The sequence below is a fragment of the Rhopilema esculentum genome, chromosome 14 (assembly GCF_057945365.1).
Source record: "Rhopilema esculentum isolate cy_ngs chromosome 14, ASM5794536v1, whole genome shotgun sequence".
Lineage (NCBI taxonomy): Eukaryota > Metazoa > Cnidaria > Scyphozoa > Rhizostomeae > Rhizostomatidae > Rhopilema > Rhopilema esculentum.
The window spans coordinates 7825278-7848639 of record NC_142828.1 but is presented as its reverse complement, the minus strand read 5'-3'; the positions used below and the strand labels follow the sequence as shown (position 1 = coordinate 7848639).

Sequence of the window (23362 nt, the reverse complement as noted above, 5' to 3'; positions counted from 1 at the left end):
TACTGTGAATGTACCAGTTCCTGACGCCTCATTATAGCGGACACCTCTACACAATAAACAATTACTTTGTCCAATAACTCCATCCTTTCTTTTGGTACCAAGTATAACGCTTGTACAAGTTAAACCTGTTATAGGAAGTAATATTAGTCTGTTTTGGTTTCAATGCGAACAATATTTTATCGAAGTTAGAAATCAGAAAACATTTAAGGAGCAGGAGGTTTATCTGTTGAAGACTTTACTTCATTTTAAAGAAGCTGTAGTGAGTTGTGCAAAGTGCGTTTCTCTCCTTCAAGTACCAACTTGTTGAACGCTACTTTTACTCATGTTCTGTCGTAGTGAGCCGTTTCTAATTTTTAAAAAAGTATGAAGCATCGCATAAAGCAACGTGTGTCTCTACCTCATTAATGATTTTGGCCTTATCTCACTAGAATCCTTGGCGATGAACCAGATTTTATTTTTTGGACGGTGGCTTTTCACTACCTTAGGAAGGAAAGTGGCAAGAGGAATTGCCCATTACATAAGGTAGGTTATGTTTTTTGCACATCCAATTAAGAACCTGTGAATCAAGTGTTACGAACAAACCAAAGCTAAATATACTGAAAGGATATTTACCTGCCGGTTGCTTTCAAATCAACTGTTCGTCTGTTCCCTATGGTTTATCAAATGACTTTTGACTAGGATTATATTGTAGGGCTGTCCAAACCTTCGGATATTCCTATTCGGTTATTCGGTTTAAAATTTAACGAATATTCAGTTATTCGGCGAATATGGGTGTGGCAAAATGGGCGTGGCAGGGTTTGGGTCAAAATCTGCAATCTGAAAATTTATTTCAATTTTTTGAAAATGACCAACAGCTAATCAGTCATTACTATTCGATAAGTCAGAACCATTAATTTTTCTTGCTTTCCTATTGATATTTCCTGTGTTTTACGTAACTTCAAAGGGTGTGCTGCATAGCAAATTTCAAAACGATTTTTTAGAAAAATAAATGTTTTCTCGAACCTTCCCTAGCATTAGTCGCCCCCAATAGCCAGAAAGTGGGTATTAATTTAATGAAAAAAACAAACGTGATAACTTTATGACAACTAATTTTCAAAAAGGGTCGGTTTCCAACATTTTGAAAATTGAAACGCTTTCTAGCATGGCTTCGATACAGGTTGGAAAGTGGGGGGGGGGGGGGAAGGGAAAATTTAACACCCGTAGCAAAAGATTTTTTGAAAAGTTATTTTATTCGGAGGCCCTGTCTAGCACAAAAATTTCCCGAGGAAAAGCCCCATGACCCCCACCTGCTACCCACGCTCCACTCCCCCTGCCCCCTTCCAATCTTGCTTTATTGACTTTGTTATTATTTCCTGGGTTTGCAAATTTTAAAGAAGGCCAGTATCCATAAACCTCTCTCAAAGAGTGAAGAAAGGAAGTTACCATTCTCCTTTCGAACAGTCTTTGCTATTCGGTTGGCAATTGCTATTCAATCAGTCACGGTTATTCGAATAGTCACAGCTATTCAATCAGTCACGGTTATTCGAATAGTCAACGCTATTCGATGAGTCACGGCTATTCAAACAATCACGGTTATTCGAATAGTCACAGCTATTCAATCAGTCACGGTTATTCAAACAATCATTGTGACCTCCAACAGTGAGGTTATTCGCCCTCATCGTCTCCAACCGAATAATCGTACTATCCGAACTATTCGCTTGTAACCGAATATTCACTTTGGGCTTCAGCTAACAGAATAGTGAAACAGGTAACCGAATACCGATTATTCGACCTTCGGTGGACAGGCCTATTATATAGAGATTTGTTTGTTATTTTGGATCAAACTTTGTCGAGCTCTCAATGGTAACACCAAATCACCAAAAGAAATCAGTTAATCATAACAATCGAAATTTTGGTGATTAAAAGCAATGCCTATATTGACGATTTCTTTAGTTTTTTGCCAAATTCGTTTCAAATGCTTGCTTTTCTAAGTCTATTATTCCTTTAATGTATTCATGCATAGACATATTTCTTTTAAAGTATTTTCGGCTATCTGTCAATGTTCGTCTTTATTGCCAATTGTATCGAGTTTGTAGTAATTTTTAAGTAATTCCTGTGTCACTTTTTGAAGTTTATTTTTTATTCAGGACATCGATGTTCTAAATCAAAGAAGATCTTCCTACAAGGACATTCTGTATGCAGATGGAACACAGGGAATTATGCGAACGGACTCGCATCCCGCGGTTTCATTACTCGATATCTCGGATGATGAGAGTCCACCGGGAAACTTAAGATCCCCAAACAGATGCACTTGCTATTTCGGAAAGCTCGATTCGTGTTTTGAAATACTCTGTGATAACGACTTTTATCAGGTGAGTATGCAAAATTGCTTCAGATTTTGATAGATACGGGAGTTATATATGTAATATCTCTGTTTTTTTTCAGCCAAGTGTCAAACTAAATCAATGACATTGAACATATTAATTATTTAAATGTTGCTTTGTATCTTGAAACTTATCAAGTGACGAGCGAGAAAGCTGAGCTAAATACTCAAACCTAGTCAAATCTAATAAAAAATTAAGGAAGACAAGATTAAACGAAGGTGAACAAAAATGGACCAGCGTAGTCTAGATAAAACTAGTACAGAAAAAATACATAATATAGTATTCAGGTTTTTAAAGAAAATTTTGTTTACAAATATCATTGAGGTGAGCTAATTGATGGTACTAAGTGATGATCTGGCAAATCGATACCAAAAAAATTAAGAAACATGAAAGAAACAGTTTGTCCATTTAATAGTTTGATAATAAAAAGTAATAGCCTTGTTTTGAAAATAAACAGAAAAAGGATTGTCGACATTTAAGTGTTAATTGCCATTGATGATAGTCGAACTGAATGGGATTGGACGGTTGAAAATTCAATTTACTATCTCTGGCCTTTAGTTTTAAAGTTTAAACTAAACAAAAAATTTACCTGGGACCCAAAGACATTAATGTACATCAGAGGCTACGAACATATCTGCTTGTAGAGATGTCTACGTTCAAAATTAGCCTTAAACATAGGACGAATTTTTTATCATCTATGCCTGTAATTTTTACTTATAGTCTTTAAAGCATATCATATTGAGTCCATGTAATTCAGTAGAGATCATATGGCTGGCCTCATGCCCTTACTTACTTAGAGATTGCTGTAATTTTCTCAGTTTAATGATTACGATGATCATTTTGATTTTTAGAATTTGCAACTCTATCGAATAGCATTAAGGGACAGCAAAAGATCAACACCAGAGCAAAGCCGAGTTTGCGCGGGAAAGCTCATATTGGTTGGCGAGGTTAGTTATGCTCTAATTTGTTGTTGTAAAGTTTCTCAATTATCATCTACAGTATTGCTTTTTGTATAGATACCCCCTCTTTACTTTTGCAAGATGCGGTAGTTAAGAATAAGCTACTTTTGCTTTTGCAAGAAGAAAATAATTAAGGGGTTTCAGAATTACCCTTCTTAGCACTGCCCGCTAAATATCACCGTCCGGAGCCTCCGGAACACCAATTTGGATAACTTGAAAAGAGACATGAGTACAGCCAATCATTTTCTAGCTTTTTTTATTTATCTTACAGACTGACAGAGCTGTTCAGATTTTACTAGAAGCTGATCCGAGCGACACGAGCTATTATTCAGACGCTCTCAGGTATGTGCGACTGTTCTTTCGATCTATTTTTCCCGAAATAAACTTAGCAAAAGATTCGAATTACGAATCCTTGGTCGCGCAAGTTCCTTCGTTAGTAGGCGGAGCATGGTCGACTTAGAAAGCTCTGAAGCTTCTATTATTAATCTATAACGTGTTTGGCTTTGTTTGCTATGCTGAACAAATGTTTCATCAGTCGTCCTGATTGTAAGCTAAGACATTCAAAATCCTCCTTAAATACGTTTTAAACAAGGCTTCGCATGGGCATTGTCTGGGTGTGGTAACTGAAATTCGTTTATTTCGAAAATCTTCCTTGAGTTGTCAGCTGCAAGAACACAACTTTTTAGCTATCTCTTTCGAATATCCGTTGCATCTTGTAGGGATCTGATTCAAAGAATTTTGCTGTGAGCGAGTTGGGTGAACGATCGAAATGCTACGAGAAATATAATTGTGGTATTGCCACCTTTAACGTCTTCATTGATGCTTTTAGCATCATTGACCAACAATCCCTTATATTGTTTTCATCTGTCACATACCAGTGTATAAAACACCAGAAAAGGACATTTTTCGCGGTTGTGATTAGTTTTTTTCAACCCAAAGCTGGGTAAACTAAGATTTTTATTCCTTATTCTGACGTTTTGTGCTCTGACAAGTGCTTGATGATAAGCGTCAGAAGGTCTAAAAGTATCAAATTATTTAAATATTCTTTATTTCTTCACTGCAAGTTTGTGGTCTTTGAAACTAGCCACCTCTATTCATACGAATCTTGCTTACGAAAGAGTACTTTGAAATTAGACACTGTATCTGTGTTTATACTTAACACGACCTAGACTGGATCCAAAGAATCTTCCTAGTAGATTTTGTACTTAAGTTGTTTGCCATTAATATGTAGAAAAGATTATACAATCCGCAGTATTGGATCTTCCTTATTTTCTGTTTACAAAGGGGAGTAGAAGAAGGCAGACCACAAGGACAGACTTAACTACGAAGTCTCCCTCATTGAGTTTCAGTCTCCAGCATTTAGCAGCGAAGGAACAAAAGAAAGGAGACAATAATTATAGATGTATAGATCTATAACATTAATGATATCAAGGGCAAATATACTTATTGCATTGAAAACTAGTCGAAATGTGCCATGAAATCTCTGATCAGAGGGCCTAAATTCGCCTTGTGTTAAACCTCTTAATGAAATGTAATAACAACGTGCTGTTTTCCTTCCCAACAGGGCTTGTTTGATAGCAACCGTCAGGTCATCAGGTGCATCGCAAAGCACAATCAAACTCGTTGCTACTAATTTGATAGCCAATGGCAAACTTGCAGGTGATCAAGCAACACTTTTTGATATCCAAATTACTTTTCAATGTTTTGATTCTTACTTACTTATTTTTTGGTTATATTTATACATCCTTAAAACCTTTTAACAATCTTCTAAACAATTTCGACCAGGAAAGCCAGATTTCTGCTAAGCACAGGCAGTTCGGATCACCAATTTAGGATGTGCTAACTTTTCATCATTCAATTTTAAAGCTCCTTGATCAAGTGTAACAGATATTGCGATTTAATTTAGCTCTTGAGGTGGAAAAATCGTTTAGAGGATTGTGCATTTCATAAACTTTGTGCATTTCTTCTGAACTTTTCTTCATTAGATCTTAACAATAGTGCATGGCCGTATTTGTGAATTTTAACTTTCAAAAGACAATTCCGCCCTCTGTAAGATTACCACTAAAGTGCTACGTTTAGACGACTATTTTGTACACTATCCATCACACCGACGCTTCAAAGGTATTGTACCATCTCGAAGGAGCAGTCATGGTGCATGAATGTTGTTATCGAAATTGTTTGTGTTTCATGTGGCGAATGGGATTGAGTCGAAATTTAATCAACCACCATTGAAAACTTCAATGTGCCAAAAAGTGCTAAAATTCAAATGTCTTCAAAAACTGCCTCTATTTTGAACAAGGTGGTGCAATATTCTCTTAATAGGCAGTGTATTACACATAGCTTGTTATTTTCCCGTTTTTCCATGCTATCTGAAAGTTTTCCGGCACCAAAGACCTAATTTATTCCTCATCCCTTCCAAATCTGTAGCCGCATCAATCCTGTAAGAGACTTTGCAACAATAACTGCTGTCCACATTTGCCCTTTAATAGGTTATCAAAACTATCAATATCGTTTTACGTCAAGGATAAGCGGCCTATTGAGTTGCTTTTGTTTGATAATGGCAGTCTTCATTCTAGTCTTCATTTAAATTTGATAGACATTTTACCGATTTCCCAAGTTAGTAATCCCCTTATTCCCTGCGGGTATCTGCAGGATTTGGCTCTTTGCTAGTTTAATATAATTAATCTATTTTTATTTGCAGAGGGAGTTGAGCTTTTATGTTTAGTAGATAAGGGCGTCGAGGCATGCCGTTACTTGCAGACGTATGGGGACTGGGAATTAGCCACATGGCTAGCAAAGGTTCAGCCATTTTGAATTGTAATCTTTGTATATATATATTTTGTTTTACTTTAGCTGCAAGGCCTTTTTTCTGTTAAGATATTTGTAGTTCAATTAACCGCCTTACCTTCAAATTTGTGGCCAATTGTTTCTTTGTCTTCATGAGTAAGGTGCCAACCTCAAATTAATTGCAACTTGATCTACCAGTTTTAGTTGAAATATAATATTTGCTTCATTGAAAATTGAAACTTGATCTTAATTACTTCTAAATGACAATAGCATCTTAATCAAGGATGCATTAAATTTAGCTACTTAAATTTTTTTATTACAGAAATGTGAGTCGTCGCCAAAGCTAAGGAATTCATTTAATTTTCTTTGAGCAATGGTAAAAACTGCAAACGTTTCTGATTTTTAAAGCTGCATGGTTTTTGGTATTTTAAAGACAAGTAATAGAGAATTCCCAAAATCTTTAGAATTATGTATTTTTCAAGAGAAGAGGTTTTAACGAGGTTCGTGCTAACTAAAGCTGTTATATTCTGATTCGTTTTTCCTCCAGTCAAATGACAAAATTAAAGTAAACTGTTCTTTACAATACTCCGTTTTCTTTAGGTTAGTTTGTCGCAGCAAGACTTCGCCAATGTCATGCAACGTTGGGTGGACCATTTGGCATCTCAACATATGAATCTAAAGGTCAGTAGCAACTCGCTATAAATAAAAGTAACAAGAGGCAGTGTATACTCTTTAAGTAAGATTTTTGTGGTTGAATCCCAGTTTAACAGTTGTTCATATTCAGCAATAATTAAAGGGCAATTTTATTTTGTTCTTTCATGCTCTTTCGTTCATTTCTTGAAACGAGGATATATATGCTTATATTTTCCGATGTAAATAGGGATGTAATTATAATATTATAACTTTGTGTGTTGTTTTTCTCTGTAATGAAATCGACTGGTTTACTGTAGGAGTCATTTTTTTGTCATCGGATATAAAAATAACGCTGAGATTTTCTAATCACAGTGTCACTAATGTTTAGTGCCCAATTGACCCTTAATACTCAATTGCTGAGTGAATTTAAAAACGGAAAGACAACAAGAAGCGAAACACAAGTTGTTGAAGGAGTCCAGCGAGAAGTACAGCTTTGCTGGTATCAAAATATTTTAAGACATCGCTACTAGGTGAAGAAACCAAATAGGTTACTAAGAAGCCCTTCTAGTTATGTTTGCTTCACAGTGCTAATGGGAGCTCTTCTTTTTGTATGTTTCAGTTTCTAAAAATGTGACGTACTACATGAAAATTAAGTCAGACTTAGAAAGAAATAAAAAAATGTGTCAGTTTGATATCCTAATAATTTGGTTTTTTCTGTCTTGTTTCGTTCAGTAATTCAATTATAACTAGTTTGTCCATATAATATAACAATTTCTTCCCTGTACAAATTTTAGGTCTCTACCTACTACTGTCACCCTATACATAACATTGACAAAAACATAGAAACGCAATAATGAATCAGACGAGATAAATTTCATTTGTTTAGTTACATTTTTTCGACCTATAAATGAATTTGAATCTAGTCAATTTGAAATCCGCTTTTAAGTTTATTAACAATATTAGCCCAACCCACCGTTATCATCTGAATCTTTTTTTTATTGTAAAAAACATCAATCGATTCATTTCCCCAGGCAGAATTATCACTCAGCTTTTTCAGATATGCTTTAGGCCCTATAACATCTCCAACAATAGAACTCTTATCACATTTGCAGTTAGCAGGCCGCTAACCTCTTTAATGATTTTTAAGATTATTTTCTTTGACCCTGAAAACTATTATCTTTAAAACTTTAGAGTTTCGATTCAATTTCGTTGCATTATCCTTTTAGAATAAAGCTGTTTTGGTTTTGCTATCTCTTGGTGATTTTCCAAAGGCTTTAGAGATTATGTACAGGTATGAGCTCTTCCATTCATTTGTGCGTCATGCATAAAAGTAAACTTGCTGCAAGTCTTTTTCGTGCTTGAGACGGTAATCGGTTTTTGTTTCCTTCTTGTGGACCTCTGCGAAGGAGACGGACGGAGAAGGTAAAAGATAAGGGTAATAAGGGTCTTTACACATCGAGGGTCAAATCACACTTCAATTGATGTATCAACAGTCCATTGTCAAAAATCACAACGTGTACAATATAGGCAAGACAGTCGTGTATCTCTGCAGTCGTGCATCTCTGCAGTCGTGTGTCTCTGCAGTAGTGCATCTCTGCAGTAGTGCATCTCTGCAGTAGTGCATCTCTGCAATCGTACATCTCTGCATTCGTGCATCTCTGCCTTCGTGCATCTCTGCAGTCGTGCATCTTTGTAGTCGTGTGTCTCTGCAGTCGTGTATCTCTGCCTTCGTGTATCTCTGCAGTAGTGCATCTCTGCATTCGTGCATCTCTGCATTCGTGCATCTCTGCAGTCGTGCATCTCTGTAGTCGTGCATCTCTGCAATCGTGCATCTCTGCAGTCGTGCATCTCTGCAGTCGTGCATCTCTGCAATCGTACATCTCTGCAGTCGTGTGTCTCTGCAGTCGTGCAGTTCTACAGTTTATGTATCTCTCAGGCATAGGCCTCTGAGGGTTACAGCACCCTCAATCTCCCACATTGTACACTTATGCTATCGTGTATCAATGTATCTCGATCCTATTTCTCGTGATCATTTTATACGGGGCATGCAAACGGCATTCCTTTATAGAATTTTGTAGTGAATCATTTGTATCCAGGCTGGGAGAACCATTTACACCAGTCGTAAGGTCTTTAACCTGGTCATACACTGCACGATCAAAAATATGTTGCCAGGAATTGCTTTTCGTTTCAATTGAAAACCACTTTGAAGTGTTAAACCACTTTTTACTGCATAAAGTGACGGCAGAGATTTTTGAGATTTTCGCTAAATCAAAATTAAAAATGGACACGACTTTTAACATTCGTTTTTGTTCCACTATGTGCATACCACTTGAAATTTTGAGTTGATTTTAATCCTTAGGTACATTGAATTTAAATCCCGCGTGAAAAATTCATTTCTAATCCTTCATGTAAGAACATGCCTACGGGTGACATTTTAGCTGCCTTTTATTACTTAAGAATATTAGCAAACCCGGGGTGGTCATGTCTTTTGGTTTCTTAGAAAATGTGGGAACTAAATCCCTGGTTTAAATTCACTAATGCGCTGATCAAGATTTAGTGAAACGACTGTTTGAAAAATGAGTATGCATGAAGTTTGAAAATAATGTACTGTGTTTTCATATGAGACTCAAATTGGGACGCCAAATGCAAAATATAACCTCTAAGACTGGTAATGGGTAACCATGGGTAGGCATATCATTCTAAAGATTTTTCTGTTCCATGTACAAGCGTTTTTATTAAAGCGGTTTTAGTTGTGGCTTGTTTGAGTGAATAAATGTAGCGAAAAAAATCTCGTTGTTCATCTCCGATACGTTTTTATTAAGTTTTATAAAAAAGACCAAAATTTACCGAATAAAAAGTTTAACATCGACGTATGGTTATTCGTGCTCTGTTCGTCTTCTGCATTCAGCGCAACAGTTTTTTCATCTTTAGAAAAGTATTCTGTTGATTCTAGTCGACCTCAAAAATTCTAAATTTCTCTGTTGTTAGTTCAGTTTGAGGCGGAGATGGGGTTTTTGCCACAAGACGTTTTCTCTATTATTTGCTGCTCCATGTGTCTATTACTTATTGGCCATTTTGGTTTACGTTAGAACGATAAGAACATTCGCTTTTTGAGACTTTACCAGCATGAAATACACTTTCGACCAGTGAATTTGAGCTTGATTTGTCACCCTAATTTTTGTAATTTGAAATGAAGATCTCGTTAATTATTGCAAAAAAGTGACGAATAAATTTGAAGTCCATGCTCCTTTTGCATCACGAATGTCCTAACTCTACTTCTTTACATATAAAGCGCAAACTTTGCACCCCATTTATTATAATTAAAGACACAATATTTGGAAAACTGAAAATAGCAGTAGTGAACAAGATTAGGCTTTGTCTAGGAATGTTAATTCCTTGTATTTCTTAGCTGATACATGTTTAGAAAACTTTTTTCTGTGTATTAATTCTCGGTATTAACGACAATGTGGGAAAATCACGGGAAATTTGAGTGCCAGTGTTGGATCTATAATAGACATATGGGCTCGGACGAAGATTAAGCACCCTTGAATGCTGGACAAACAGAATAAGCCCTGGCTTAATTATCCGTGAGAAACAGAGACTGGTTAGCAGTAAAATGAGTTAAGTTCTGGAATAAATTTGTCTGGAAACTAGATAGTTATCCATTCTGTGACAGGAATTGCGATCCAATCCGTGACAGCTAAAGCCAGTTTCGATTTAAGAGCTCTCTCTCTCCCTCTTACTAACGAGGGATTGTCTCTCGCGGCTGATTCCCATTCATAATTTCAGCTGTATATAGGTGAAATTTCAAAGGTGTCAGTTTCTGCAACTATGCTTCCTGTATATCCACATTTTTTATTTGATTACAAGGTGAGAGTTTTTGTCTTCGAATCACTGCTACCAGACAGTACACGTGTCACAACACGCTTGAGACCAGCTCCCTTACTGTCCCCATTCTTCTTTGAAAGCTATCTTTGAAATTTCATCTCTCGTGTGTGTCTTTCCAGTGTAGTGGAATTAGATATGAAAACGGTCTAACCCGGAAAAAAATAACATAAAGCTGGAATTTGCCACAGATGCTCTATACCATGTTGGAAAAAATCAGAAAAAAGCCCCATCAATTGGGCATTGGGAATTCCTTATTTGGGCAAATCCCATAATGGCTCACTGATCAGCAGGGGTTCAAGATTTTAATGTCGCTAAAGCCACTTGATATGTATATCTTTTGAAAGACAATTTCATACTTAACAACATTAATGTAACAGTATTTTTCGTAACAGCAAACTAACCAACTATCGAAAATGTCGAATTTGTCTTCAAAGACAGAGCAGCTTTTGTCAAGTGGTCCTGGAACGATTTAGATCTAGAAGGCGTCGAATGTAAACCGAAACAGGTCGACATTTCATGTGATTTTATCTTAAGAAGTATATTTCCTCGTTCTTGTCCTGACCAAATAGTCTTGGTTGGAGCCATAGGTCTTTCTTTTCAGCTGATTTTCTGGGATGTCTGAATTAAAATGAGTATTTGATCCGTGCAGATCTGTTCGTCGATCAATTCATAGTACGATTTGACCGCATAGTACGAGGTAATTCGTAACAGGGAAGCCTTTCTGTCTGAAAGGTACTTTCGTAAGAATGTTCACGTTACTGAGGAGATTTAGGAGATATATTTACCAAAGCACACCGTGACTTAGGTATCCAGGGATCGAAATATGATTAAAGAATAATTCAAAAACGTTACGGGTAAATATCGTTTTTAATCCAAAGCCTGTTTCCTTATATAAGTACTTTTGGATTACAAAGTAGCCTCGTTCTCTCTCGAAAGTCATTCTCATTCTTACAAGAGGGAGTTAAAAATATACCGAAATAAATAGAGAGCTGCACGAAATTAAAGAGGCTTGATTATATAAACCATATTTGATTTTGATACGAATTACTCTGTCTAAGGTTTGGGTATTCTTTTTCAACCTACTTTAAGGTAAATATCTCTACATTATCACATTAGACAAAAGGTTTTGAGCCATCCCCCTACCCCCACCCTTGGCCTCTTCTTGCTCCTTTCAGTTCGTTTCCTTTTGCTTGTATATACTACTGGACATCAGTGCCTTTGTGAAACACATTAAGGATACATTCACCTTTTCGAATAAGGGCATAGATTTAAAGAAAAATCGGGAACATGTTTTATATAGACACTTAATTCACATGCGCCTAGAAAGAACATCAATTGTTATTGCCAAATTTAGCTTATTGTAATTGCGATCCTAATTGCTATAATTATACCCTACCCCCAGCTTCCTTTCTTAATCGTAGAAGCAGAGTATAGATTTACAATCCAATGTTTTTCCTCATTTAGAAAAGTCTTTGAAATACTGTTCTATTTAGTCTGCTGTGAAGGAAAGCGGTAGTTTTCAAAGCAGCATAGAGGCTTTTGGTATTACAAAGAACATCATTGCCGAAAATTTTGTTTAGACGCCGTCAGGAACCAGTTATTATCCCACGCAAGAAATCATTTGTCGTTTTATATCTTGTTATTTTGTTAAATCTCAAAGCTGTGCAGTCATGAATTGTTTCATTTAAAAATTTAAGGTTACGGTAACAAAACTACCAGGGTCATTTGTTTTTTAATACTTAGGCTTTTTATTCTAGCTACACACTTTTGAATGGTGGTTGATAGACAAAAATCCTGAATGAGGTGTTAGCTTGTTAGAAATGGCCTAGACGTTTCATTCAAGCTCGTTTAATGTCTGATATTATAGCTTTGCGACGTATGTCGATTCAATTCGATTTTATTTTGTCAAGCAACAAGTAACAATTAATAGCAGTATACGAAAATTAAAAAACAATTACAGGAAAGTAAACAACACAGTATCAACTCATAATTATTGGATCTACAAATCTATAAAGTATTACAATACTTATTATTGCACTATATATACCTCAATTGTTGCTTGGGACACTACGAATGAACGTATAGAAGAGCTATAGAGCTAAGTACCCCTGACATAATTAGCCTGGCTTACATATTTCTTTTAACGGTTTGGCGTCGTAGCACAAAGCTATACCTGTAAGCTGAATAGTGTTGCAAACTTGAACAAAACTGTTGAGAGAGACTCCTAAAACACCTGCTTTAAGCATGTTCATTCAAGTCATGATGTCACTCTTTCCCAACCCCCTTCCTTCCAAAGTTAGAGTATATGTGTTATGATTACATTCAAAATTGATCTAGGAGCGGGGTTGCAAAATCCTAGTACCATCTTTCCTGGCTTTTAGAGTAACAGGGCATATTTGATAGAAACTTTGGACTATGAAAACATAAATGAACCAGAGCAAGCATCGTGCCCAAAAAAACTGCTGGTTTACAAGGGATCATGTATCTAAAATAACAAGAATTAATAAAATTAATAAAATAAAATTAATTATTACAATAGGTTTTAAATAATACCTTGCACTACCCAACCTTTTCCGACTTTATCCTACACATATGGGTTCGCAATAATTGCCTGTACAATATTTCCTTTCCCAGTCCCTTTAACAGGTCAAATTTATCTACAATGTTGATTGGATTGTTTGAAAGACTAGAATATAATATCAGAAGAGATGTTTTCAAAGCAAAGTTTTGAATCAATTAGCTTCGATATCTAGGCTATTCCAAAGTTTAGCAACCCTACACGAGAATGACTTCTGCCTTTTGCATGTGCTTAGGATTATGAACAAGACAGGCTTTTTCAGTGAAATGCTATTTCAACTGTAATTTACTTGCTCTGTGACTATACAAAGTTGAAGAATTAGTATATGGTTAATGTTGCTAAACATCGTAAGTTGTTAAGTAAACTAATGTATCTACTTGTCAACCTCGCAGATGTTTCTCTGATAACCTACCAAGTATTTATCAAAGTGTGCTTTATTTTTCATAAATGTAGGAGGAATGCTAGGAGGAGGGCTCTAGATTCTGTCTCTGCCCTTCTTTATTGGCTTGGCTTTCCACTTTATTGAATAAATGTACACTAATGCACGCATAAATGCTATCAATTCTAGCAAATTTAACCAAGTCGATTATTAAGAACCGTTTAATCGACTTGTGAACACAATATATTGATCCCAATCCTCTACTTCTTGTCATGCAGATGCGAAGAGATAGAAAACCTGGCGCCCTTCGATCTAAATCTTTAACCAAACAAGCTGATTAATCTTTTAGTTGCAATGGCAAATTAAGAAACATAGTTGGTAAAGAATTCTGTATTCTGTGTTATATTGTCTGGAATGCATGATGAATTCCCTTTGGTATGACAGAATTATTGCAAACTGTTTTAAGTTTTGGTGAAATTATTTAATTCCGGAAAAGGTTAGGAATGAAAAGACACCGAAAGCCGAAAATGCCCCCAAGGGAAGCACTGAAACGGTTCGTAATATAGAATAAAGAAAGGGAACAATACGAATAAGAACAGAACCATCTTAAAAGAGTGAGGAATGTCCGAATGTCCGAAGGTTATATATTGAAAATGTTTTAAATCTCATCAATTGAAAGAGGTGCTCATCAGGTTGTTGTAGTTGTTATTTTAGTTGTTGTTATTCTAGGTGTTAGTGGTAAAGGACTTTCTGCCAAATCGCTTGCATCCCAAAAGTTCTGTTGTTGCCTGTCACAGAAATGACAGTAAGAAATGCCTCAACGATAGTCTCGATACGAAGATAGTCTCGTTTGGAAGTTCAATTGCGATGTCAAAAAAGCTTTTTCTGACATCCAATTACATGGATGGCAGGCAGTCCTCTGTTACGATTTTCTACCTGGAAAATTCACCCCATTTCTCTAAGCTACTGGCTACATTTTAATGAATGTACATATCGAATATTTATACAAGAAGCTCTAAAATTTGAAATCACATACTGTAACTTGTATGATTTCTTTTTCAGCCTTGGCCAAATCAGTCGAGCTGTTCTATTCCTGGAGGCTTGCATTGAATTTAGTCTTCTATCACTCAGCGAAGAAAGGCATCGTATCCTTTTCGAAATAAAATAAATAATGTGCAATCTTTGTCCTTTTAAAAAAGAAGAGAAACTGTGTCGCCATGATGTACATCTTTATTAAAGTCTGGACAGCTTTCCTGTGACATGACAGTTCACTTTGTCAAATATGGTATTATTTGTTAAACAAATGGAACTAGCCTATTAAATGTATTGCAAGGTAGAATTTACATTTCTGTTGTTTTTATAGCTTGTCATATACAGACCGGAGTACAGTAGCTGGGGGCAGGGACAGGCTACAGCTCCCTTCAAGTACCTAAGGATTATTCTGGAAACATTGCTCAGATGTCAGAACTTTTAGGAAAGTTCTATCTTTAACCCTAAAATATGTAGCTCCAATTGCATCCCTGTGTGCAAGGAACATAAGTTTTGGGACCATTGTAATAAGAAAGTTTTTTAATCCCTCGGTATTTTTTTTCATATTATATATGATGAGTTTGCCATATAATCAATGCTTATGGAATTTCTACAGGTATCCATTGCAATACTGAAGAAGTTTAAGGAATGAGTCAGCCAAAATTTGCCCGAAACGTCTGAGCAATGCTAAGGTGGAGATGAAAATCCAAACATTAACAATGCAAACATCAAAATAGTGACATTGGGCTGTTAGTTATGAGTCAATCATCTTCACCAATCAGTCCATGCCAGGTTATTCTATACTTTAGGTGCCTTGGAGTTCACTAAAGCGGTTTTCCTCGCGTCATACCATGCTCGTCATACTTTGCAGTTGAATCTCTTCATAAAATACGGACTCTGTAATCCTTTCCAGCCGATGCGAGTAGTTTTAAATCCCTTTCAGATTTATATCACGTATTATGAATTCTTGTTGTCTTCTATTTATAGAATATAGACTAGGCTCGGTTTTTGGTTCCCACTTTGGGAGAATCGAACCTCTTTGAAGCTTCATCCCACACACGTCTCACAGTGAATTTGCGATAATTCTGCTTGGATTATTGCTAAGTCAGTTTTGTTATCAACCACAGTTAGAAGTCCTTTAATTGTCAGGACTTGTTGGGAATTCCTTATTGCATTCTCGTAACCAGATATGCTTGACAACGAGGCCTGCTTGGGAATAGTGTTTGAGCTGATACTTGCAAAGTGACTTCCATTTGTGCCACGTAGATTAACCCTTCTTGACACCTGACAATCCAGAAGTACTTCCTAGCCATCTTCTATTTGACATAACAGGTTTAATTTAATATAACAGGTTTACTTTGATATAACAGGCTGGTTAATGCCGTACTTCCTTGGTACAGAAAAGTACTTCAAACTTGCAATTTCTCTTCGCCTGTTAGCTCTCACTTTTGTGTTACGATGCTTGCCAAAAGTACTTGGAACACCCATTCAATTTCAGCCGTTTCTTGATCTGTTTCCATTTCACCCCTGAAGAATATGCTGAATTGCCCCTTTACCCCCAAAGCGATACTGGAAACGAGTAATCAATGTTTCAAAAATAAAGGTTACATTCGAATAGCGTGTTCGTATGGAGATGGGCCGAGCGTTGTTTTGGAAGGGAGACGGGGAACAGCTAAGTGTAAATCTCTAAAGTGTTGTTATTGTTCCAAGACTTTTGGCAGTCATTCCCTTATGTTTCAAAGCAACTCTGATTCGGGGGAAGGAGGCACATTAAATGTTTTGTGCAATTTTGAACAATTTTGGGTACTCGATTTTGGCATTTGGATCGTGACTGGGAGCAAATATATCAGTGTTTTTCGCTTTTGCGAAAACTGTACACAGTGTCGCGTGTGAGACAATATTTCTCGAAACCTGAATTTTAAAAAACAGTTGGTTTTGGCTGGAACTTGAATAATTTTTCAAATCATACCTTTGTAGTATAAATATGTCCATGACTTTATTCCTTAATAAATTTTCAGGTAATTTGTATGAGAACATTTTCTTAGAGTATGCTCGCTTGATGCATAAACTCGGGCTTAACAAAGCAGTTGGGTATTATTGCAGTAAGGCTGGTGGTAGAGGGAGAAAGCTCCTGGAAGATCTCAGCGTTGGAACAAGCCCAGTTGTTGAAAATAAAACTGACCTACACGAAAGCACGAAAATTGAAAAGGATGCTGATAGTACAGAGAAGGACCTGGGAATTGCAAAACCTGACTCTGGAAGCCAAGAAAATGATAGAACCGATACAAGGCAAGATTTGGATGCTCAAAAGTAAGAGTTTTCGATGTTTATTTTAGGTGCGTGAAGAAAGAATGATTCGTGGGTTTACTTTTTGCGATTATTCATAGTAGGGATCCGTTTTGTCAAGAGCTGGGACAAAATTCTTAATGAAAATGACTTTAAATAGTCAAAAGAAACGCTGAAATGTTAGATTAAGTAACCAGGCCAGTCCTTGGAATGCTCTCTTCTTGATAATAGTAGATAATATAACGAAACTTGAATTGAAGTTTTCCTGGTTTTGGGGTTGCAGTCTTTATCGAAGAAGTTTAGACAGATGCTTATCCACATGGCTGTTTCGTTGCGTCTGTATTACAACCTCTCAAGAAACCAACCAACCTTTCCCTCCCACCTCCCCCCTCCCCTCACCCTCCCCCTCCCCCTCCCCCTGAAAAGTGAAATTTAGGGAATATGCATTTAAAAAGTGTTGATATAGACCTCAACACTGCTTATGATTGTGAATATCGTACTTCTTGATTTTGATAACACCAGATTTAGTAACGGATTTGTTCCCAAGAAAATGGTTCTTTGAAAATGTCCCATAGCAGGACCCTTATTATAAAATTGCCACTCCTCAGACGGTGTTAGGGATATCGGATTAAGTTTGGACACGGACAGAGAACTAGCTCAATACTATCAAGAAAGCCCTCCCGTACAGTAAAATATACTTTAATACAACACTTATTCAAATTCACTATCTATAGATTATTGGCTTTCAATGAACGAGCGCAAGAACCTAACTCCTAATGGATGTGGTTTTGAATGAGAATCTAAGCGTGCTGTTCACTCGTCTTAGCGTTACTCGCTCATGGTTTAATTACATTTGACAATATGAACGTAAAGGATACCCAATCTCTGTGCTATTCAAATTTTTGTTATATGTAAACTTGGAACACGAGATACTTGCCCTCTCACATGTCTATTCAATCTAAAATGAATTTTCATTCCGTTCTTGTTATGTCATTGTATCTCTAGTCCTTATTTGATCAACAACAAAGTTGCAACTTAATCCCTGTACTTTCAGTAGTTTCTCGGTATAAAGCAAGTCCCAATGTTTTTTCTAAATGTAAATTGTTGATTTAGATGATTAGATTTTCAATATATAATTTATTGATGTCTTTTTACGATTAACTATATGGTACATTAAGCGTGCCCTGTTATCAAACATATTCTAAATTCGATCTCTTTGATGTGCATGTTTTCCAACAGCCCTAATCTATCACTAAGGAAACATCAGACTTATTTTTCACTGATTTTCCCATCGTGCTTTCTGAATCTCTATTTCATAAGGAAATAAAGTTTTTTCATCCTTGTATTGTTATACGAGATTCAAATAGATCGAAGAAAGGCAAGTCATGTGAAAGAGAAAAATTGGGGGTGGTGCATCTGGGCATGTTTCATCTGATGCAAGAATCAATGGGTGGATTGACCGAGGCTTCAGCAAACTTAGTCTTTGATCTGCAGAGAAGTTCACATCCCCCAGCTCTACGTTGACAAACAGTTTGCAACAAAACAAAGAAAGGCATCGTGTTCGTGACCTTCCTTCACCTAGCCAAACTTCTTTGGATGTTCTTCGATTTTAATAACTGCCCTGAAACATATAATCAACCATGGTTTTAGTATCCAAGAGCTAACCTTAGAAATAGACCCGTTCCCACCTATGGCCCAGAGAAATTATTCACGGTAGCACCCCTGTTCTCTATAGAATCTTAAACAAACCTTACCGAGTCCAAATTTTCGTAACGTTTTCTGCTGTCAATTTAGGCATAATTTTATTTGTAATAAAACATCGATCACAATTTTTAAATCATGGTCAGGTACGTGTGATCTTTCCCGAATAATATTATTGGTTGCCAGCAAAAGGAAGATTGAATAAAACCTCAGATAAGGGACACTCCCCATTAACGGAGACGTCTCAGTAACGGACATTTCATTAACGGACTCTGGGGTCAAAACTTTGTACATGTAAATCTCAAGAAGCAGATACTTCCTTACTTCGGATGGTATCGCTGACTCTCAAGTGTCCGTTTTAAGGATGCTACAGTGGACAATGCAGCTAAGTCATTGAAATTCTCTGGGAAGAACAGGCTGTCAATGAGGTTGTAAATCTGAGCTATAAATACAATGACTCACGGCCATACCCAACTGACTCGGAAGAATATTGCTAGATACTGATGCTAAACATCAAAACGATTGTTCTTCTATCCGATGTCCAAAATTTTTCAAAAATAAGGAATTTAGGGAATCTTTCAAAAATAAGGAATTTAGGTAATTTAAGCTCAGTTTATAATTCACAGTTCTTTTTAGCGACTCCCAACCACCTCCCTCCCTCCCCCCCCCACCCCCCCCCCCCCCCCCCGACTGGCACCTCTCTTTGCTTCGAAAGCCCATCTTCAAAACGTTTTTTGGCAACGCTTCAGAATTTTTCGCTGGTAGGGCGCCGTTCAAAGAATATTTATCAATGTATGTATGGATAGACAAGGGTATTTAGGCAGTCCTCTTTTTTTAGTCGGTAATATTAGAGAAAAACCCGTGATCCTATATCTAAGCCCTGACGGGGGAAAAGAGGGTAGATAAGGGAGAGAGAGAGGCAGGATCAAGTTGATTGATTTTAGTATTAATCTTGGAATGGCAATTCTCTAAAATCGGGAGGGTAGAATGACCAAAATTTCACAGTACACCAACTTTCCAGGCAATGAATCAAACGTGTTTGGATGGTCTTGGATCAAGATTTAAATTGTTTTTGTTTTTGGAATGTAAAATGTTACAATTTCTTGCGAGAAGGCGACCTTTTGAGCTTTTATCCAAGAAAATAAATACCCACGAAATGGCAAGCTACTTAACTTGATTTCTAAATATTGCTTTTGAGTTCATGATTCCTTTTTTTTACCCCAGAGGTATTTATTTTGACTATGTAAGCGGTGTAAGCGATTTCATTATTTTGCAGGAAATCACGAAATTTCAGCATCGCAAATTATTTTTAGTTGATACTCGGATAAGTTTGTTTACTAACAGTTAAAATGACAATAGGACGAGACTACAAAATTGAAAACGCAAATCTGTATACGGAATCTTTTTTGTTCTTTCTACGAAGATCCTGTTTTATTTCCTCTTCCTGAAGCTTAAGCTGTTCATATGCTGATAGGAAGATAGTTCTTATGGCACTGTATCGAAATATTATTACATAGAACGTAACTGTATCTCCAAAACCATTCATTTTTTCTTAGCGCTCATCCGCAAAGAGAATTTAAGCATAGGAGAGAGAGAGAGAGAGAGGTCATCTGCATTGATTTTCGTCCCTCTCTCCCCACCGCTGTCAAGAAGGGCCAACCGAGGGGCCATTAACACTTGTAAATAACTTACAAAATTTCCAACAAAAACAAAAGGAATTTTTGGGATTTGCCGATAAAGCAAAAGAAGTTTTACAAAGATGTACCATATGTTCATGGAGTGTTTTGTCCCTCAGGGCCATGTGGTGGAAAAACATATCAATGCAGACATGACTCTGCAGATACCCAAAATTATTATGATATAAAGTGTTATGACAGCTTCATACTTGACTATTTGGATCGATTCTTCGTGGTTTTACCTCTTTTCATCTGTTGCTCGTTAATTTATTTATCCCTCTGGATAGGCCATACCTTGTTCATGATCATTCAATTTTACATTCAACCCTCGAAAGTATCAAGACCCTTTAACCAGACCGGGTTTTGTGGGAAAAAGCTTGAACAGTCATTTGCAGTACATATATCTCTATAAATAAGATACGTTTTTATATCATCGCCTGATCGAAGAAATTACCTGTAAAAAGCTAGATATGAATGTACTCGTAAATTGATTGTACTGATTCCACCACAAAGAGGATCGATAGGTCGTTATGGCTTTCAACGATGGACTCTCTTTTGCAGGTGTTTAAAGAAAATTTTGTTAGCTGTGTTCTTTTTATAGACAAGCTGTGGTTTCTATTAATTACCTTCCCGTGTGAGAAATGTCTTCGGAGTGTGGAATACAATACGGGGTTAGGAGCTGTGAAGACTGTGTATAAATGACTTGAAGATCTTCTGAGATCATCAGTTCACTAAGGAGACTGGGATCGAAATACGTCACGCGACCATTCTCACAAGCTGGGCTTTTAATCGCTGAAAAGGTGTCGGCGATTATTGCAAATATGCCTCTTGTAACCTCGTCATGCCTATCATAGGTTGCGTTGACAGTTTGCTCATGCTTGCTCATATGGGAATATTTCACCCCGCCTACTGGAATGATACTGTAAGTGAGACCGGTTTTTAGCTTAGTTTCATATCAAAAGATTCCGTTCAGCTTGCCGAGAAGAAATTAAACCTGTGCCCAATGCGCGGATAAAAACTTAAGAATAAGCCTACGCATAGGCAGTGAAGACTATCTCATCCCGGGCTGTGGTTACCACATAGCAAAATCTGTACCCTGTCTACCGAGATCTCACTTGATGAAGCCAAGATCTCGATAGTCTGACCAGCATTTCTTTACTTATGAAACGAAAACAAATTTATAGGTGAAAATGTGATTCGACGAGATATCGGTTGAGTTCCTTACAGGTAAGCGGGATAAGATTTCCCCACGTGAACAGGCCCTTCAACTCCAAGTGATCATTTCTAAATGACGAATTGGTATTTCTTTCAACATATATTGCTTCTGTTCATTTTTTGAGAAATATGGTGTTCATTAATCATTCTATGTCGCAAAAGTCACAAGGCTGAAATTCTCGTAACATTTCCATTCTTAAAGAAAGTCCTTGAAAATATTGATGGGTGTCCAGAATGGCGTCATGTCAACCGTCATTAAAATAGGTATGATAATAATCAATTACGTTTAATTATGCTTTTCGAAAATATCGATTTGTTTCTTTTACGAGAAATACCGCGAGCGTCTGTCAATATAAAGTTACTCGAGGATCCGTAGAAAACTTCCTCGTCGAAAAGCCACCATTTAGCAATAGTGCGTATAACTGTTTCTCCAGATGAATTTGTAAGCATTATGAAAAAATGAGCGCATGTTAAAAATCACTCGGCTCATTTGATGGCCCACGTGCCCCTTCGTAGAATTTGCCGGAAACAACTGAATACCCAAAGATTTCTTCCAGCTACTAGTTCGGGTTAACGAGTACTTTTCACATAAAAACCTTTAAGAAATTTTTAAAATAGATTTCCTTCGTCGATGATGGAAATGGTCTTTAGATTAAACGGTTTTTCGTGAAAGTGTTTAGTAACCTGTTATTTCTGGACAATGAAGGTGCCAGCTACGAAAATATGGAAGGGTAATACGCATAGCCCTTGAGCCGTTTTTGAGACTACATCATTTATGCACTATTTCAGTGCTGCAGTATATATATTCGGTCCTCAGGCAAATCTTAGACAAACATGGCCTACTCCAACCCAATGCATCCTACCCACTCCTAGAATATTCATATGGATCTTGTTTTGACAACTATAGGAAGCATTTACCCCTATCACCCACATGGCACTGTTTGTTAATAAGCACAGGCTAACGTTATTGTTTATTTTTAAGAAAAAGATAATCACCATTAGACTCTAACAAGCATGGTGTGTAGCGAAAAGCTTGGGAGATACCGAATCTTGAAGCTGAAAACAGACAACCTTTGACTATAATTACTTGTCAAGCTAACAGCGTAACCAGAGTTCTATATGAAACGTCTGTTCCTACTTTCCCAGGTCTGGTAGTCATATATTTAAAAATTATGGCAAAGAATGAATGAACTCCTTCCTCTAGTGACAACTTTTTGGATAATTTGATTAGGTTGTCTATATGCCATCTCGTTATACAGAAATACTTTTCCACGCTAAATCGAGTGAAATTCCGCAATACGGCCAGGTCGTTTGAGAAAAACTGTGCGGTTTCCTCCAGAGGTTCCATAGACAGTACTGTCCTGACTAATGGTGATTGGCTGGTAATTCGATGTCGCGCATTATGGTACCTGAATCGTACTTAAAGGATCTTAGGAGAAAGCTGCAAAGCCAGAAATAGTAGATAACATATGTCTTACGTAGCTGCCATACAACAGTCATGTCTAGAATCACTTGTGCAATGTGATGGGAAGTCAGTTCTTCAATGAAAAGTCTTGCAACATTTAGGGCAAAAGGCGTGAGGCGAAAGACGTTATTGGATGGCCTTGTTGTCTAAGAAGGTTGCCAAGGTATTGGCTTATTCTCAAGATCCCTCCCTGTGAGTCTGGGGTCTGGCCGACCTCGCAATTGGCAGCCATTGCTGGCATCACTCAATATACATATATACAATTTAGACCCAACATAAGGTCAGAAGGAGTGGCAAAGACGTTCTTGATATACGAAGGATACAGTGAACGGATTGAACACACAGAGGAGGTTAGTCAAAAGTTTATTACCAGGAATATCATAATTAACAGCGTATTAGTTGT

At 36.9% G+C, this 23362-nt stretch overlaps 1 protein-coding gene across 2 annotated transcripts in view; it reads left to right on the top strand.

The window, feature by feature from the left end:
- Positions 1–18185, top strand: part of LOC135695998 (WD repeat-containing protein 11) — a 42181-nt gene extending 23996 nt beyond the window's left edge. The window contains exons 20-30 of one of the 2 annotated variants that reach the window (XR_016144554.1): positions 429–522; positions 2127–2351; positions 3215–3310; positions 3594–3664; positions 4887–4981; positions 6024–6121; positions 6710–6790; positions 7969–8033; positions 14650–14732; positions 16635–17398; positions 17431–18185. Coding sequence is in view for 1 of the 2 variants with exons in the window: in XM_065215253.2 (XP_065071325.2) it covers positions 429–522; positions 2127–2351; positions 3215–3310; positions 3594–3664; positions 4887–4981; positions 6024–6121; positions 6710–6790; positions 7969–8033; positions 14650–14732; positions 16635–16930 (1204 nt within the window). In the remaining variant the exon portion in view is untranslated. Of the gene's footprint in view, positions 1–428; positions 523–2126; positions 2352–3214; positions 3311–3593; positions 3665–4886; positions 4982–6023; positions 6122–6709; positions 6791–7968; positions 8034–14649; positions 14733–16634 lie in introns of both variants that reach the window. The other variant, XM_065215253.2, reaches the window with a different exon arrangement.
- The last annotated feature ends 5177 nt before the right edge of the window (positions 18186–23362 follow it).